Consider the following 19,839-nt stretch of genomic DNA (forward strand, 5'->3'; position numbering starts at 1 on the left):
TTTTCAGTCATCCAGGTCACGGTTGTCCCAAAGGTGCTTTTTCAGGAGGCAACTGGACTTTCTGGATTTTATTTGAAGATGCTTCGCTTCTCATCCAAGAAGCTTCTTCAGCTCTGACTGGATGGCGGGGGGGTGGAAGGATTTATACTCCTTGCAGACAGCTGGTCATTTGCCTTCTTTTTAGAGAGTCCTTGAGTCCACCTGGAGGTTTATTTGTGTCCTCAGGGTCACCTGAGTAGAGCAAATAGAGTCACCTGAGTAGTGCAATGAGTGTGGAGCCTTCTTAGAACTGCTGAAAGGACTGTGTTGTAAACTGGAGATAAATGATGTCGTATCCTTCCCCCTCTGGAGTATAAATCCTTCCATTCCCCCACCATCCAGTCAGAGCTGAAGAAGCTTCTTTGATGAGAAGCGAAACGTCTTCAAAGAAAAACTAGAAAATCCAGGTGCAGGGCAAAATGTCCTTGACTCTCTGAGAAAGGAATGTTATTTTGAGTATCTATCTCCCATACTCCATACAACCCCCCCCCTTCCCATTTTCCCACAGCAATCATTGTGGCAGGCCTGAAGGCCCAATGCAAAAGACGGCTTCCAGGCCTTACATAGACAGAGTTGGAAGGGACCTTGGAGGTTCTCATGGACCTTTTGTGCAGCCATATAAATTTCATTGAGTATAAAAATTAAATATCCATCTATTTGCACTCTAGGTACGACATGGAAACAAATGCATGGTCCCTGAGAATTGTCCTTGTTTCCACAACGGACAGGAATATGCACCAGGACAGACAGTGACAAAAGACTGCAACACGTGGTAAGGAATTAACCTCTTTGACGTTGATCTTCCATTGGACCTTAAAAGAAAACCATCATTTTGACGCACCACCAATAAATGTTCCCCTATTTTTCAAGTGCCGTAGACCAGGGGTCTCCAACCTTGGAAACTTTAAGACTTGTGGACTTCAACTCCCAGAGTTCCTCAGTCAGTCAAGTTTGGAGACCCCTGCCCATAGACAACCCATGTAAACAAATACATGTAAACAACCATAGAATGTTTACAACAAACATTGATTGAACAGTGTGCTATCTTTCTCCAGCATCTTTAGAAAATGGGAATGAAAGTGACGTGGTGTTGAGTAGAGAATCATCCTGTCTTGTTTTCCATTAGTTCTCCTTCAGTTTGAGTAAAGAGAAGCACGCTCTCTGGATTAGTCCTGCTTTGTTAAAAGCAGAGTGACTCCTACTATGCTGTAGCAACAGCAGTAGCATTGGACTTAAGTACCGTATTTTTCGGTCTATAAGATGCACCGGAGTATAAGACGCACCAAGATTTTTGAAGAGGTAAATTTAAAAAATGGTTTTTGCTCTTTGTATGCCTCCCAAACCTTCTGCACGCCTCATTTTTTGCAAAGAAGAAAAAAAATGTGGTGGTGGCATGCAGAGGCTTTGGGAGGCTTGTAGAGTGGGGGCGGCGGGGGGGGGGAAATGAGCAAAAAATGCCCCCCCTTTTTTGCAAAAATGGGTCATTTTTTGCAAAAAAAGGGCATGCAGAGGCTTTGGAAGCTTGGAGAGTGCTCCTGTGGATTGGGAGGGGGGCAATTGAGCAAAAAAGGCCTGTTTTTTTGCAAAAAAGACAATTGTTTGCCCAAAATGAGGGCATGCAGAGGCTTTGGGAGGCTCATAGAGTGCTCCTAGGGGCTGAAGGGGGCAAAAATGAGCAAAAACAGCCCATTTATGCTCATTTCTGCCCTCCCCAACCCCAAGGAGCACTTTGCAAACCTCCTAAACCTTCTGCACATCCATTTTTGCAAAGCGGGTGGGGTTATGGTAGGCCAAAAATGTTGTATTCAATGTATAAGACACACCCAGATGTTCACCCTCTTTTGGGGGGGGTGCATCTTATACTCTGAAAAATACGGTACTTCCCAATATCTCTTTTCAGAACTTTCTGGGTAGGTTACAATATAGAATATCTGCCTATTGCCCCCAACAATCTGGGTCCTCCTTTTGCTGACCTCAGAAGGATGGAAGGCTGAGTCAACCTTGAACCCGCTTAGGATCGAACTCCAGACTGTGGGCAAAGTTTACCTGCAATACAGCATTGCAACCATTGTGTCACCATGGCTCTAAATTAAAATAAAACCGTGTGAGAGATTTGGGGGAAATGTTCCCAGAACAGTGAATGAGGTGGGCAAGGAGCATCTTACAACTTTGTTTAGCCCTTAAAATCTGGCTGTTTCCAGATGTTCATTTCTCTGGTGCTTTTTGGAATGGCCAAGTCACTATTCTGACCAAGGCTTCTCAAGAGCCTGAAGCAAACTCCTTGTCCCGACAAAAAAAAAACAAAAACCTTTTATTAATTAACAGTGAATTCTGCTCATTCACATCCAGCAAAGTCTTTTGAGCGAGGATTTAAGTCACAGACCTTATCCGGCTTGGAGAGCTGACAGGCTGATAGCTGCAAAACTTGGCAAGGAGTCTCGGAGAGTCACGAACCAATTAAGCGAACTAATTGTCTCCTGCAAACTCCACTCTCCTTTTTCTCCTCTTTTATTTCCTCTGGGAGGAGCCATTCACTGTCCACCTGTGGCCTTACTCCCAAGTCGACCCCTGTTCTTTAGCTGTTCCCTTCATCTGGCAACTCTGCGCATGCACACACTGGGAACAGGCTCCAGCTGTTCTTCTGCCCCACTGATGTCTGACTCCGAAGGCAGCTGATAACTGTCAGACGGCTCTGGCCTCATCTCTGCCTCCAACACAGAGCCCTCATCCAAGCCTTCCCCAGACTCCAGGACTGGCCCATCTTCCTCCCCAACCTCCTCACTGTCCGAATCTGCTGCCAGCTCTGGTGGCCACTGGTGGGCCACAACAGTCACAGCAAAACTAGAGGTGATCCTTGGAGGCAAATTTGACCTCTGAAGTTGAAAAACTGTGGCCCATTGAGTAGGATTGAACACATGCCACCTGACTAGAAGTTACGAAGTTTCAGGTCATTGCGTTTTCTCCAAAGCAGAGACATCACTTTCATTCTAACATCAAAATACAAAACAGAGTTTCGGTGAGCTACAAAACAGTAACAATAGCTTCTGGTCTTCTGCAGCACCTGCCGTGCTCGAAAATGGGAATGCACGGAGAACGTCTGCGATGGGAAGTGTTCGGTCATTGGTGCTGCCCATTATTTGACCTTCGATGGACTGAAGTACAGGTTTCCCGGCAGTTGCCAGTATGTGCTTGTTCAGGTAAGACTTGGGATGTGATGCTCTAAGACAGGGGTTGGACTAGAAGACCTCCTTCCAACTCTGTTATTCTGTTATCCTTTTAGACCCAAACTTTTCAGTCATGGAACCCTTCTGAAAACATTCCCCCCCCAATAGAATCCTATGTTTGTATGTATGTATGCATGTGTGTATGTGCATCCATCTATCTATCCATCCATCCATCATCCATCATCCATCTCTCTCTCATCCATCCATATCTATCTATCTATCTATCTATCTATCTATCTATCTATCTATCTATCTATCTATCTATCATCCATCTCTCTCTCTATCGTATATATATACTAGTCTCCCTTTATTTATTTATCAGCACAAATACAACTATATATATATTTGATATAGATATAGATAGATAGATAGATAGATAGATAGATAGATGATAGATAGATTAATAGATAGATAGATAGATAGATAGATAGATAGATAGATAGATAGATAGATAGATAGATATGTTGTATTTGTGCAGATAAATAAATAAAGGGAGACTAGTATAGATCTATTTCAAGCTATTTAGCTCTCATCAGCTAGCCATACCCTTACTGGAATTCGAACCTAGGCTGTATTACATATTAGGCAGATGTATTAGCCACTAAGCCACAGGCTCTCCTCCTTATCAGCTGAGCCAGGGAAATAGCAATACATACCAAATACATACCTATTTCCCTGGCTCAGCTGATAAGGAGGAGAGCCTGTGGCTTAGTGGCTAATACATCTGCCTAATATGTAATACAGCCCAGGTTTGAATCCCAGTAAGGGTATGGCTAGCTGATGAGAGCTAAATAGCTTGAAATAGATCTATACTAGTCTCCCTTTATTTATTTATTTATCAGCACAAATACAATACAAACATAGCAAAGGCAACATTAAAAATGAAAATATGGTTTTCTGCCTGGATGGCCTTCTGTAGTGAGCCAAATGACAGAAGGGGGGAGTAGCGAGCGAGCTCCCATATTTGGGCATACCAGGGGTTGTCACACACACACATACATACATGCATACATATAAAATCCATCTCTCAATCTATCATCTATCAATCATCTATTTATCATCTATCTGTCATCTGTCTGTCTGTCTGTCTGTCTGTCTGTCTGTCTGTCTGTCTCTATCTATCTATCTATCTATCTATCTATCTATCTATCTATCTATCTATCTATATCATCCATCTATATCAATCATACACCTCTCTCTCTTTCCAAAGACAGATAGAAATCCCTGATTTTTACTAGGCATTTTGAACCCACAACTTCTTTCATCTACTTCCTATTGCCTGAGCATTTTGCATAACGTAGTAGGTTTGGAAATCAAGAGAAAACATTTGAAATATAACCACAGAGATCTTTATTTCGAGTCAGGTTAGCTGGCCTTGCGTGGTTTTATTTTTAAACCCATTTTAAAGTTGATTATTGAGATTTTTTTCCCCACGGAATCCCTATGATTCTTTGGGGGAAACTCTCTGGTTCCGTGGAACATAGTGTGGGAACCCAGTTTTAGGCTTCCATTGCAACTTCTGGAGAGAACATCTTTGAAGTTGGAGTTCCGTAGTCCTATCTCAAAAGGCTGCTGTCTCTCCTCCTTTCTTTTCAAGGACTACTGTGAAGATGACGCAGCTGGGTCTTTTCGGATCCTTGTGGCCAAGGAAGGATGCGGCTTCACTGGAGAGACCTGCACTCGAAGAATCACGGTGTTGTTTGACGGGGGAGAGATCGAGCTGCACGGTCCAGAAGTAAGTTCATCCCCCTCCCTCATTGTCTCCACAGACTCACCTCAGGGGTGAGTTCTGGCTTCTTTTACAGTTTGCTCCTGGGGTGCGTGCTTGGTGCTTGATGCGTGCTATGCACGCATGCCAGTGGTGGATTCTGGATCCTGTTGCAACCAGTAATGCTGCAACGGGGCCCGCCGTCCACCAGTGAATGTACGCAGCACATGCGCAGCCCACAAATGCATACTTATCACTTGCGATGCTCCAGCTGCTCGGTGGAGCATCACGCAGATGCCCTATGCTCCGTGCACGAAAGCCCCAGTTGGCTCAAATAGTGGTAAGGAGAGCGGGCAGGCAGGTGGGCCCTCCAGACCATACCAGAATTGTACCTGGTGCTCCCAGCAGGCACTGGTACACCTGTACCGGGGCATACCAATTGTATCCCACCACTGAAGTAAAAAAATTGCTTCTGCACATGCGCAAAAGCAAAAAACAAGATGGTGGAACCTGCAGTGCCACCGATAGAACTGGTTCAGGGGCGTGGCCAGCCAAGTTACTACCTACTCATCCGAAACCGGTCTAAACTGGTAAGAACCCACCTGTGGCTCATGTGTTGAAAGGGGGATTTAACTGACTACATACACCTATGTAATGGATATAAAATATCCTTGTTATAAGATCTAATCACTATATGGAAATGTTCATGCCAGAAATATTGCACTATGTCCAATCTTTTTAATGTTTATCAAATAAAAAACTTTATGAAATAAAAATAAGGATGCACTTGAATAACAAAGAAAAAAGAAAGAAAGAAAGAAAGAAAGGAAGAAAGGAAGAAAGAAAGAAAGAAAGAAAGGAAGGAAGGAAGGAAGGAAGGAAGGAAGGAAGGAAGGAAGGAAGGAAGAAAGGGGGATTTTGAAGGCTTTCTTTTTGAAAGGGATCCAGAAGGACCTCTGTTGAAACTGATCCTTTGAGCACCGCTGGGTCTTCAGGGAGCCGAAATTTCCTACTTAAGCCTGCTGAGGGATGAGAGCCGTGGCATTTGAAACACTTGCTTCAAAATCATCATCTTTTAACAACGCCACAATCCCTTGCAGGGTGGAGTCCGGGCAACTGAATGGAGCTAGCAGAGTGTTTAATGGCCAGATGCCCTTCCTGTTGCCAATGCGGAGTTTTGTTCCACAGATATATTCTCAGTGTGCCCACTTGATTCAAAATGGAGCTTGTAAACAGATAGTCGTCCACGTACAACCCCAATTGAGCCTACAGCCTCCCTTGCTAAGCGAGCAGTTATTCAGCGAATTTTGCCCCATTTTACAACCTTTCTTGCCACCGTTCTTAAGGGAATCCTGGCCGTCATTCAGTTAGTAACATGGTTGTTAAGTGAATCCAGCTTCCCCATTGACCTTGCTTGTCAGGAGGCTGCAAAAAGGAACCAGCATCCGAATTTTGATCACATGACCCTGGGGAGGCTGCAACATCCAAAGTGTGAAAAACAGTCATAAGTCATGTTTCTCAGTACCTTTGCAACTTCAAACAATCACTAAACAAATGATTGTGTGTGAAGGAATACCTGTAAATTTTTCTCACAACGGAATTAACATTAGCCAATGTCTCTTCCCCATGTAGAATATTCTATTGTTCATGTTGTGGTCTGCCAACAGCCTGCGGAGCTGGCAGCAAAGTCAGACAGTGAGGAGGTTGGGGAGGAACCTGGGCCAGCCCTGGAGTCTGGGGAGGGCTCGAACGAAGGCTCTGTGTTGGAGGCAGAGAGGGGGCCAGGGCCATCTGGGAGATATATGCTGCCTCCGAGTCTCCTGAGTCGGACATCAGCGAGGCAGAGAAACAGGGGGGAGGGGGCTGTTCCCAGTGCGCGCATGCGCAGAGCGGCCAGAAGGCAAGAACAGTTAAGACAAAAAGGGCAACTTGGGAATAAGGCTTGGAGATGGTCCCTCCCGTAAGACATAAAAGAGGAGCAAACAGACGTGAGCCTTTGCAGAAAGCAACTTTGTTCGTTCTGGTCGGTTTAAACTCTGAAGCTCCGTTTGACTCTGTGCTCTGTTTGGCCTTGCAAAACTAATTGGCAATTAGGTCTCTGGCAGCGTTTCAAGGGAGATAAAGGTGGGTGCTTATCAGCCTTACCCTGAAAGACTGTGGCAGACTTCTGTCGGACTATTCACAGACTGGTTATGAATCATTATGGGCTGTGAATGAATATAATTCACAGCTGTTTAAATAAAAAAAGGTTTGTGGGACTAAGCATGATTTGAAAGCAAACCCTTATTAGCGGCTGATGTAATAACTCCCATTATTGAAAGTTCTTTATCTTTTTTCTGGTGAAGATTAACATCATCACCCCTCCAAGAGAAGAAGGCAACGTGGACATTTTGAAGTCTGGCCGCTACTATATTCTGATACTGGGACGTGGGAGAATCTCCCTGACTTGGGATCAAAACATGGGGATTACTGTCATCTTGAAAGAAAACTACAAAGTAAGTTGCTTCTGATTTATTACTTAGTAATAGCTTGTATGTTGATGAAGATTCTCAGACAACTAGATGGACTTGCCTGGAAGTGAAGTCATGGCAATTGGACTTGTTTTCGTTTTCCCTTGGGAATATTTCGCTGTTTATCCAAGTAGCGTCTTCAGCCCGAGCAAGTTGGTTAGGTGTAGCAACCACTTCTCTGCCCAGTTGCTGGGTAGGCGTGGCCATGGTGGGTGTGGCCCACTCAGTCTCCTGTACCACAGCAGGGGAGGGCTTTGCTCGAGCATATGGGAGGGCAGATATGGCCTCCCCCGGGCTCCGGAGGCCCTCCAGAGGCCAGAAATGAGCCCATTTCTGAACTTCTGGAAGGCCTGTTTTTGCCCTCCCAGAATCTCTGGGCACTTACCTAGCATCCCAAAACAGGCTGCACGGAGACTCCTGAGAGGGGCAGGTAGGGTGGGCGGGGCCAGCCAGTCCTTGCAAGTACTGGTTCAGTGAACCAGATGTAAAATTAACATCCGCTTCATTTGAATTGGCTGAATCCCACCCCTGGTTAGGGAGACCCTCAGACTGAACAAGCTTCTTGGAGAAGCAGAGAAGCGTTTCAGATTGAAAAAGAAAAGAAGTCCAGTTGCCATGACTCAGATTCCCGATTAGTAATAGCTTGTTTGCTTAGTTATGTACGTTAGAACAGAACAGAACAAAATAGAATTCTTTATTGGCCAAGTGTGATTGAACACACAAGAAATTTGTCTTCAGGGCAGAACAGAATAACAGAATTGGAAGGGACCTTGGAGGTCTTCTAGTGCAACCCCCTGCTTAGGTAGGATACCCTAACAATTTCAGACAAATAGTTATCCAACATCTTCTTACATACCTCCAGTGTTGGGGCATTCACAACTTCTGGAGGCAAGCTGTTCCACTGGTTGATTGTTCTCACTGTCAGGCAATTTCTTTCTCAGTTCTAAGTTGCTTCTCTCCTTGATTAGTTTCCACCCATTGCTTCTTGTCCTGCCACTCAGGTGCTTTGGAGAATAGCTTGACTCCCTCTTCTTTGTGGCAGCCCCTGAGATATTGGAACACTTCTACCCATGAATGAATAGTCTTAATATTAATTTACTCATACTCTTCCAATTGAAGGGGAGACATGATAGCAGTATTCCAATATCTCAGGGGTTGCCACAAAGAAGAGGGAGTCAAGCTATTCTCCAAGGCACCCGAGGGTAGAACAAGAAGCAATGGGTGGAAACTAATCAAGGAGAGAAGCAACTTAGAACTGAGGAGAAATTTCCTGACAGTGAGAACAATTAATCAGTGGAACAGAAGTTGCCTCTAGAAGTTATGAATGCCCCAACACTGGAAGTCTTTAAAAAGATGTTGGATAGCCATTTGTCTGGAACGGTATAGGGTTTCCTGCCTAGGCAGGGGGTTGGACTAGAAGACCTCCAAGGTCCCTTCCAACTCTACTATTGTATTGTATTGTATTGTATTGTATTGTATTGAAGGAGAATTAAGGTGACATTTCTTTGGCTTGGTCTTTGAAAGGATAACGTCTGTGGCCTGTGTGGGAATTTCGATGGCGTTCCGAACAACGACCTGAGAAGCAGCCGGAAGCAGATTGAAGTTGATCCTAGCGACTTTGGGAATTCTTGGAAAGTTCACTCACAGTGTGCTGATGTCAGAAAGGTATTTGTACAAATAAATGTGTTGCATCTTTGACGGCGGCGGCGTCTGTCTGTGTTTCAGAATGTTTTCATGTCAGGGTAAGAAACCCAGCAGATTATCCTAGATCTGTCATGGCGAATCTATAGCACGCATGCCAGAAGTGGCACACCGAGCCCTCTCTGTGGGTACGTGCGCTGTCACCAGCTGCTCTTCCGGTTTCTGGCATGCATGTTTTTTGCATGCTGAACTGACAGCAACCAACCCCTGCAGGAAACCCTACACCACCTCAGACAAATGGTTGGCCAACATCTTCTTAAAAACTTAAAAAGTGTGGGAGAATTCACAACTTCTGGAGGCAAGTTGTTCCACTGATTAATTTTTCTAAAATTTCTCCTCAGTTCTAAGTTGCATCTCTCATTGATGAGTTTCCACCCATTGCTTGTTTTCCTGCCCTCAGGTGCTTTGAAGAATAGCTTGACTCCCTCTTCTTTGTGGCAACCCCTGAGATATTGGAAGACTGCTATCATGTCTCCCTTAGTCCTTCTTTTCATTAAACTAGACCTACCCAGTTCCTGCAACCATTCCTCATATGTTTTAGCCTCAAGTCTCCTAATCATCTTTGTTGCTCTTCTCTGCAATCTTTCTAAAGTCTTTTTTACATTGTGGCGACCAAAACTGGATGCCGTATTCCAAGTGTGGCCTTACCAAGGCATTATAAAGTGGTATTAACACTTCACGTGATCTTGATTCTATCCCTCTGTTTATGCAGCCTAGAACTGTGTGGGCTTTTTTGGCAGCTGCAGCACATTTAGATGTATGCCTATGATTTCCAAGAAAGGATGTTTAGCTCTCATTGCTATCATCATCTTCTTTTAATGGCCCCATAATCCCTTGCAGGGTGGAATCTTGGGCAACTGAATGGAGCTGAGTATTTACTGGCCAGATGCCCTGCTTGTCACCAATGCGGAGTTTTGTTCAGCAGATATATTCTCATTCTGCCCAGAGAGAGAAATATCTGCCTCTACCTAGGATTGAACTCACAGCCTCCCGATTGTGAGGCGAGAGCTCCACCTCTAGGCTACTGCACCACTCTTCGCCCCTCATTGCTATGAAGATGCTAAATTGACAGATAATCCGATAGCTGATATATTTCCTGGTGTCATAATGTGTTTCTTCTCTTTCTGCAGCTTTCCCAAGGGCAGGACTTGGCGTCTTCACTGTGCAACGGCAACGTCGTAAAACAGGTGATGGTGGAGACGTCGTGCAGTGTCTTGAGTAGCGATCTCTTCAAAGAATGCAAAAAACTGGTAAGCCATTTCTTATCCAGATAATAATTCTCATTCGGGATCCAGTGGCTGGACAACAATTTCTCGCTTGAATTAATCCCGAGCCCCGGTGCTTAGTATGAATGAAGGCGAATATATGCCTCCAAGCTTAACACCGTAGGATCCATTCTGCGTCGGTCACCTGTATCAGAGATTCTGTCATGCCCCCGTCGGAGTCTGACTCTGAGATGGAAGATGAACTGATGACCGAGAGAAGGAGAGCGGCTCCATTGGTTGTGGAAGAAACTGGGGAAGGGCACAGTCAAGCTGGGCATAGCAAGGGAGAAGGGGTTCAGATGAAGACCAAGGCCCACCCCCTCCTTATCCTAGGGCACGCAGGGAAGAACACAGAAGAGAGCAATGTGGGTTGTGTGTCTTACAAGGGATGGAAGGGCCCCAATGCCCTTCACAAGGCACACCTGGGGATGGAGTTTAAAGGAGAGGCAAATGGGAGGGAACAAACACACAGTTCATCTTGTGTTAACTGCTTTATCTGAGTTCCTGGCATCCTCCCAATTGGTTCGATTTACTGCCGTGCTACTTCACTTCTGGAACTCCTTATCTAGCTTACCCTGCTGGATTAATGACCTTATCTTGCCTTGTTGGATTTATAGTTGGAAGTTTTCTGCTTACAACGTTTGGGACTGGAGTATTTTCAGCCAAAGGCTGTTAACAAGTTTGTGGAAGAGTTTTTCTCCAGACTGGAGAGTTGAAAGGGATGATGGGGGCACAGTTGGTGTCAATAAACTCATGCAGGTTCTCTGGCTGTGCCTCAGCTCTGTCTGGATAGTGGGGAATGGAAGATTTTCTTTTTTGCAGACAGCTGGTCATTTGCATCCTTTCACAGGGTCATTGAGGCCACTTGGAGGTTTATCAGTGTCCTCAGGGTCACCGGAGCAGTGCAAATGGTTCCTGTAGTCTGCAATTTTCCCTCTGGAAATCCATTCCTTCTCCCCCACCATTCCAAGGGCCTTCATCCCAAATTGTATAGCTAAAAGTCTGTAGAGATTCTCATTCACCCAGGTCATGGTTGCCCCAAGGTTACTTTTTTTTCAGGAGGGACCTGGACTTTCTTGTTTCTTTTTTCTTTTGAAGACGCTTCGCTTCTCATTTTAGAAGCTTCTTCAGCTGTGTTCAAGCATCAGTGTTGCAAAGTTCTCCTTCCATTCTAATAGCAGATACTGTTCGGCCTCCCCAATTTTTTTTTTCTAATTTGGCAACCTGAGATGAAGTAGTGGAAGACTCTAATTTCTCCTGCCCAGCTGTGAAGCCGGTGACCTGCCCTTGAGATAGGCTCCTTGCCCCGAAGAGCTCATTGTTGGAAGGAGCTGCTTTATGGGACCTCCCAAAATGTAGAGTTTGATGTGAAGACAAGTCTCTTTGTATGCGAGCCGCCTTGTTCCTCGAAGCTACTGAGATCTTCTCAAGAGTGTAAGAGTTTGACTTGCACCACTTCCTTTGCAGGTGGATCCTGAACCCTATGTGGAAATCTGCACGTATGACACCTGTGTCTGTGAGTCCATTGGGGACTGTGCCTGTTTCTGTGATGCTGTTGCTGCTTACGCCCAGGCTTGTGCCCAGAAAGGAACTGTAATCAACTGGAGGTCTCCTGCTCTATGCCGTAAGCGTTGGGGAGAGAATATGAACGAATTGAGAGGGGGAGGGGGAGGGGGAGGAAGGGAGAAAAAGAGAGAAAGAGAGAGAGAGGGAGGGAGAGAGAAAGAGAAAGAAAGGGAGAGAAAAGGAGAAAGAAAGAGGGAGAAAGAGAGAGATAATGAGAAAGAGAGAGAGGGAAGGAGAAGGAAAGAGAGAGAGAAATGGAGACAGAAATAGAAAGAAAGAAAGGAAGAAAGGAAGAAAGGAAGAAAGAAAGAAATGGAGAAAGAAAGAGAGAAATAGGGACAGAAATAGAAAGAATGGGAGAAAGAAAGGGAGAAAGAATGGGAGAAAGAAAGGGAGAAAGAAAGGGAGAAAGAAAGAGGGAGAAAGAAAGAGAGAAATAGGGACAGAAATAGAAAGAATGGGAGAAAGAAAGGGAGAAAGAATGGGAGAAAGAAAGGGAGAAAGAAAGGGAGAAAGAAAGAGAGGGAGAGAGAGAAAGGGAGAGAGAGAAAGAGAGAGAGAGAAAGGGAGAGAGAGAAAGAGAGAGAGAGAAAGGGAGAGAGAGAAAGGGAGAGAGAAAGAGAAAGGGAGAGAAAGGGAGAAAGAGGGAGAAAAAGAGAGAGGGAGAGAGGGAGAAAAAGAGAGGGAAGAAGAGAGAAAGAAAGAAAGAAAAAAAGAGAAATGGAGACAGAAATAGAAAGAACGAGAGAAAGAAAGGGAGAAGAAAGGGAGAGAGAGAAAGAGAAAGAAAGAAAGGGAGAAAGAAAGAGGGAGAGAGAGAGAAAGAGAGAGAGAAAGAGAGAGAAAGAGAGAGAGAAAGAGAAAGAAAGGGAGAGAAAGGGAGAAAGAGGGAGAAAGAGAGAGAGGGAGAGAGAGGGAGAAAGAAAGAGAGGGAAGAAGAGAGAAAGAAAGAAAAAAAGAGAAATGGAGACAGAAATAGAAAGAACGAGAGAAAGAAAGGGAGAAGAAAGGGAGAGAGAGAAAGAAAAAGAAAGAAAGGGAGAAAGATAGAGAGGGAGAGGGAGAGAAAGAGAGAGAGAAAGAGAGAGAGAAAGAGAGAGAGAAAGGGAAAAAGAAAGGGAGAGAAAGGGAGAAAGAGGGAGAAAGAGAGAGAGGGAGAGAGAGGGAGAAAGAAAGAGAGGGAAGAAGAGAGAAAGAAAGAAAAAAAGAGAAATGGAGACAGAAATAGAAAGAATGAGAGAAAGAAAGGGAGAAAGAGAGAGAGAAAGAAAGGGAGAAAGAAAAGGAGAGAGAAAGAGAGAGATAAAGAGAGAGAGAGAACACAGAATAGTTCAGAGATGATCAGGAGATTGGAGGCTAAAAGATCTAAGAATAGTTGCAGGAATTGGGTTTGTCTAGTATAGAGAAAAGAAGGACTAGGGCTGACATGATAGCAGTCTTCCAATATTGGAGAGGCTGCCACAAAGAAGACACCTATTTTCCAAAGCACCAGAAGGCAAGATAAGAAACCAGGGATGGAAACCATTCAAGGAAAGCTTCAATCCATAACTAAGAAGAAATTCCCTGACCGTTAGAACAATTAATCAGTAAAACAACTTTCCTCCAGAAATTGTGAATGGTCCAACACTGAAAGCTTTTAAGAAGAGATTGGATAACCATTTTGTCTGAAACGATGTAGGGTTAGGCAAATGTTTTATTACCCAACAAGGTAGCATCATCACTGCTAGTGAGGATACATGATGCTGGCACCGATGAGGTTACTTAGTTTGGGCAATGAAACGTCTGCAAAAAATATTGCCAATCCTGGAGTGCATCAAGGACTCGTCATCTACAGAAATGGAAATGATTACATGGCACAAGCGTTCCATCATTTTTTAAAAAATTTGGTATTTTGTAGCACAAAGTTGTGAAAGCATGAACAAAGTGGAGGAAGAATATCAATGTGAATGGCGGTACAACAGCTGTGGTCCTGCCTGTCCAAGGACGTGCCAGCACATGGCTCCCCAAGCATGTCCTCTGAAGTGTCTTGAAGGATGCCATCCACATTGTCCTGCAGGTAAGTGTATCTACTCCACGCGTTATGTCTGGTCAGGACAGGGGTGGGATTCAAAATTTTTAGAACCTCTTCTGTAGGTGTGGCCTGTTTTGTGGGAATGGCTTTCTGGCCATGTGACTGAGTGGGAGTGGCTTGGCAGTCATGTGACTGGGTGGGCGTGGGCAACTTGTAAAATGTGGTGAAACTCACATAACAACACTCTTGCTTAGCAACCAAAATGTTGGCTCAGGAACTCTGGCATTGAAGTGTGCAAGCCTTAAAGCTGTCAAGTTATTAGACCCTTGCGCCCCTAACCCTTTAGGGAAAAAAAACCCAGGGGTATTGAAACTTGACAGCTTTAAGACTTGTGGACTTCAACTCCCAGAATTCCTCCTCCAGTCATGTTGGCTCAGGAACTCTGGCATTGAAGTGTGCAAGTCTTAAACCTGTCAAGTTACAAGACACTTGCACCCCTAACCCTTTAGAAAAAAACCCCCAGGGGTGTTCAAACTTGAAAGTTTTAAGACTTGTGGACTTCAACTCCGAGAATTCACCTGAACTAGACTACATAATCAGTGGAATTAGATGTGTGTGTGTTTGTGTGTATGTGTGTTGTTTAACTCACCTGACTTCAAAGCAATAAGTTACAGACTTCATTGTGTTAAACAACACTCTTACATCACAGTTTTCTTGGCCAAAATTTCTAGCTAGCTTGCCTGGATCATGAGATAAAAGGCTGGTTGATTACATCATCCCTTGCTGACCGTGGGCAACCTTGCAAACTTTGGAGCTCTTGTTAAGTTTCCAAAGGAGAGGCTAAATGTTTAAAGTGTCAAGGTATACTGTTGCATGTTTATAAATGAATAAATAAAGAAATTAAACTCATTCTCCAACACTCTTGCAAAACAGGAAAAATTCTTGATGAGCTTTCCGAATCGTGTATCAAACTCGAGGAATGTCCGGTGTGCGAAGCAGAAGGACGCAGGATTCCTCATGGGAAAAAGATCATTTTGAACTCGGAGAATCCTCAGATCTGCCAATCCTGGTAAAATAGAGACCTTTGTGGCATTTAAGAGAGGAGATAGGTTGAATATAGGGCAGAGAAGAAATGTATATTACCGTATTTTTGGGGAGTATAAGAGGCACTTTTCCCCCCATAAAAGAGGGTGAAAATTTGGGTGCGTCTTATACACCAAATGTAGCCCCGCCCACCAGCCAGCCCCCATCCTTTGGCCTCTGCCTCCCAGCAATTTGCCCCCTTGCAGCAAACAGCAAGTTTCCGTTTCAGCACATTCTGATTAACACAAGCAGCTGATAGTCGGGCCTCTTGACCATCAGCTGTTTCAGGCTGCAGGGATTGCCATTGAGAACAAGGCACGCGGAGGGGCAATAGGCCATGGCAGTCCCTGCAGCCTGAAACAGCTGATCATCGGGAGGCCCGACAATCAGCTGCTTGGAAACTGAAATGGGCTGTTTGCTGTTTGCTGCAAGGAGCCAAATTGTTGGGAGGCAGAGGCAGATTTTTTTTTCTTGTGTTAATCAGGCTGTGCTGAAACTGAAACTTAAACAGGCTGTTTTCTGTTTGCTGCAAGGAGGCGAATTGCTGGGTGGAAGGTTTTCCCCCCCTTGTTTTCCTCCCAAAAGCTAGGTGTGTCTTATACTTCGGAGCATCTTATACTCCGAAAAATATGGCCTATTGCACGTGTCCGCCATAGCTCTCAGTTTTAGCAAAAGTCTATGGGTTAGGATTTTGGCAAGGTTTTCTAAACGGATCAGTTGCGTCAGTCTTAAGGGATCCTGGAGGATTGTTAATCACACTTCACAAAACCAAAACTACTCTCAAGGGGATGCTATGTGGTTGTACGGGCCCAGAGCAGAACAATTAACATTTTCTGAGGGTACAAAGTTTTCCGATTTTTAAAACATGGAGTTAATTTTTAAATTGAACACTCTCTTTTTCCATGAAATGGGATTTTTAAAAAATAGCTAAGTCAAGCCACTGTTATTTATTTATTTATTTATTATTAATTTATGAATTTATAAGTTCTTAATTTATAAATAGAATATGATTTATAAATAGAAGTTCATTCACTTCAATCACGGGATGCTTATTTGAGTTTCCTTTTAATCTCCCAAGCATTACATATCAATGTATATAGTTTTTTCTCCATTTCTGTTATCCATCAAGGTTACTTCTCCATAAAGAATTCAAATTACTACCTTCAGATTGATCAGTTTTGTTGCATGGAGTGAGAACATCCAGCTGCTTGCTTCTTCCAAACAGTGACCCATAATTTGGAAGCACTCTTTTCAAAGCCTTGAAAAATTATACTGATTATCAGAATTGTCTAAAGGGGCAGTGCAGTGGCTCAGTGGTTAAGACACTGGGTTTGTCAGCTAGAAAGTTAGCTGCCCTGGTTGGAGACCCAGACGCCTTTCAATGGGGCGAGCTCCTGTCCTCGCCTCAGCTCATGCCAACCTAGCTGTTTGAAAACGTGTACATGTGAGTAGATAAATAGGTAGCGCTTCAGTATGGAGGTAACAGCACTCTGTGATGTCATGATAGCCACATGACAGTGAAAATGTCTTCAGGCAGCACTGGCTCAATGGCCTTGAAATGGAGATGACCACTGCCCCCTAGAGTCAGCAACTAGTAGCAGAGTAAAATCCACAGGGACTCCTAACACCAAAAGTGTTAGAATTGTTGAAATGCAAAGAAATGTTTTTTAAAAAAGATTTACAGTAGTGGCCAAAATTGTGGAAACCTTTTGGGAAAAGTGCGCAGTATTTTTGAGGTTTGATGGCTAATAACACCACTTTTTTGGGGAGTAGTACCATAAAAATATACATCAATGGAAAGATAATTTAATCAAGCATGTAAAGCAATAGCTTTTATGATGGAGTTGCTATTAGAATAGCTGTTATAAAGGAGAAACATGTAGAAAAAAATGAGATATACAAAAATGATCACCATTTCAGTTAATACTTAGTTGCGTAAACTTTAATATGAATTACAGCCTTATAACATCTTCCCATGGAGTGAACCGAGTTTTTTTTTAGTTTTGCAGTTATTATAATGTGAAACCAAGATTGAATGATTGCTTCTATTAACTGGGTTTAATTGCTGGCTATATTTGATTATAACTTTTCATAGAATACACATAATTGAACAAGCTTTGTTGCATTACATTCTTGATTAAATTATCTTTCTACACAAAAACAAAGTGGTGTTATTAGCCATCAAACCTCAAAAATACACTTTTCCCAAAAGGTTCTCACAATTTTGACCGCTACTGTAAAGTCAAGCACAGGAAATCAGGAGTCCAGCAGTTCAAATGAATATACTGTAGGTTTACTATAGGCTAATGTTCTCTACAAGAATCTGATCTACTGAAAGTCAAAGTAAATTGGCGGTAGATAAGAGTCAATGGAATTCAAGGTGATCTTTTGTGGGCTGAAAGGGACTAGTGACACATTTGACTCCTCCCTCAGGCTCAGCCTGGTCATCTCCTACATTTAATCTTTTAACAAAGTTGAAAAAACAGAAGTTGAAAATGGAGTTTTAACTGTTGGATTTTTTTCCTACTTGCCTAGCCATTGCAAAGTACGGAACCTGACATGCCGCCCATGTGATCCAGAAGAGGTTGGCAAATTCTTGACCACTGCTAGCCCAGATGAAGAAGAGGAAGAAGAAGAGGAGGAGGAGGAGGAGGAGGAAGAAGAAGAACCTACGCGTCAATATTCCTGTAGCAAAATGATGGACCTGGCCATCTTAATGGATGGTTCCAATAAGCTTTCTGAGAGCGATTTTGAAGAGTTGAAAAATTTCATCCTTAACATGATGGAAAAACTCCACATCTCCCAAAAACGGATCCGCTTGGCAGTTCTGGAATATCGTACCGGTTCACACATTTACCTTGGCCTAAAGGACATTAAGAAGTCAACTAAAATGAGGAAGATTGTGAAAAATATAAAATACACGGGTGGGGATGTAGCCTCTGCCACTGAGGTGCTCAAATACGTTGTCTTCCACGTGTTCGGCAAGGCGCCACGGACAAACGCCGCCCAAATTGCTGTGCTGTTGATGGCAAGCAAGGACCCCAAGAGAATTCAGGGGATCTTCCCGCTGCTGAAAAGAAAGAAAATTATTGTGATACCCATCGGCCTTGGGCCTCATGTGAGCACTCAGCAAATTGGGCTAATCGAACGGCAGTCGCCCGAAAACAGAGCTTTCCTCATGAACAACGTCCTTGAGTTGAGGCAACGCACGGATGAAATCATCGATTACTTCTGTGGCCTTGTGCCTGACGTCAGCGTGTTTCTTCCCACCCAACGCCCAATCCCAACTCTTCCGAGTGTGGAAGCAAGGACACACTTTCCTCATGGTTTTCCACAGGCGCCTCCAACGGAAGTCTCGATTTCTGTCGAGAAGATCCTTGACATTGTCTTTTTAGTTGAAGGCTCCCACAAAGTTGGCAAGAGCAATTTTGACACCATCAAAGAGTTTCTCATCCGTACCATCCAGGAGTTGGAAGTGGGAGAAGAAACCGTCCAAATTAGCATCCTCCAGTATTCCTTCACCATCACCGTGGAGCATTCTTTCGGGGAACGTCAATCCAAGGAATTCCTGATTAAGAAGGTGCGGGAGATGCAATTCCAGGGAGGAAACGCGACCAACACTGGACAGGCGCTCAACTTCGTCTCCGAACAATCATTTACCACCAAGAGAAGAACAGATCAAGTGCCCCACTTGGTTTACATGGTCACTGCAAATCCTGCCACGGATACCATCACCCGCCCACCCAGGGACGTCCATGTGATCCCTATTGGCATAAGGCCTAACGCGGACATCCAGGAACTACAAGATTTAAGTCAGCCACAGGCTCCTATCATCATCGAAGGCTTTAACAACCTCATCCGGGAAGGACCTGATCTGGTATTCAAAACTTGCTGCTCAAAGAAAGGTAACATCTGGTTTACCACATTTTTTGGACTATAAGACACACCAGAGTATAAGACTCATCATGATTTTGAAGAGGTACCATATTTTTCAGAGTATAAGATGCACCAAGGTTTTGAGGAGGCAAATTTTTTAAAAAAGTTTTTGCACTCTGCAAACCTCCCCAAAACGGCCTGGTGTTTTTTTTTGCAAAAACAGGCCTTTTTTTCAAAAAAGAGGCATGAATAGCCTTTAGGAGGCTTATAGAGAGCTCCTGGAGCTGGGGGGGGGGGGGATTGAGCAAAAAACGGCATGTTTTTCGCTCATTTCTGCCCTCCCCAGCCCCCAGGAGCTCTCTGAAAGCCTTCTACAGGCTATGCACGGCCATTTTGGTGAAGGGGCAGGGTTTCGGGAGGCAAAAAATGCCGTATTCAGTGTATAAAATGCACCAGATCTTCACCCTCTTTTTGAGGGAAAAAGGTGCGTCTTATACTCCGAAAAATACGGTATGTGTTTAGTTTTTTTTTTTTAAATTAAACTCGAGAATAGGAGTTAAAATGGTTGTCCCAAAGGTGCTTTTTCAAGAGACAAATGGATTTTCTATGTTTTTTCCTTGAAGATGTTTCATTTTTCATCCAAGAAACTTCTTCAGTGCTGACTGAATGGTGGGGAATGGAAGGATTTATTTATATTCTTTGCAGTCCTCTGGTTGTTAGCCCTATTTCTGATGATTTTTAAAAAATCACCCCCACCCCCACAATGCAATGCACCCCATCCCCTGTGCATGCTTGGATGACTCCTCTGCACTCCCCAGCCTCCACACATGCACGCACTCCCCCCACATTCCTCCAG

The 19,839-nt window shown here is 44.0% G+C and overlaps 1 protein-coding gene across 2 annotated transcripts in view; it reads left to right on the forward strand.

Annotated features, from left to right (window-relative positions):
* The window catches only part of VWF (von Willebrand factor), a 173,055-nt gene that overhangs the window by 76,194 nt on the left and 77,022 nt on the right, over positions 1–19,839 (forward strand). For both annotated transcript variants that reach the window (XM_081957932.1, XM_081957933.1), the window contains 10 exons: positions 708–811; positions 3,098–3,236; positions 4,861–4,998; positions 7,317–7,466; positions 9,006–9,146; positions 10,313–10,432; positions 11,915–12,071; positions 13,911–14,069; positions 14,958–15,093; positions 17,643–19,012. In XM_081957932.1, the coding sequence (XP_081814058.1) occupies positions 708–811; positions 3,098–3,236; positions 4,861–4,998; positions 7,317–7,466; positions 9,006–9,146; positions 10,313–10,432; positions 11,915–12,071; positions 13,911–14,069; positions 14,958–15,093; positions 17,643–19,012 (2,614 nt within the window). The remainder of the gene's footprint in view (positions 1–707; positions 812–3,097; positions 3,237–4,860; positions 4,999–7,316; positions 7,467–9,005; positions 9,147–10,312; positions 10,433–11,914; positions 12,072–13,910; positions 14,070–14,957; positions 15,094–17,642; positions 19,013–19,839) is intronic.

The sequence above is a fragment of the Natrix helvetica genome, assembly GCF_964273705.1.
Source record: "Natrix helvetica genome assembly, chromosome: 6".
Lineage (NCBI taxonomy): Eukaryota > Metazoa > Chordata > Lepidosauria > Squamata > Natricidae > Natrix > Natrix helvetica.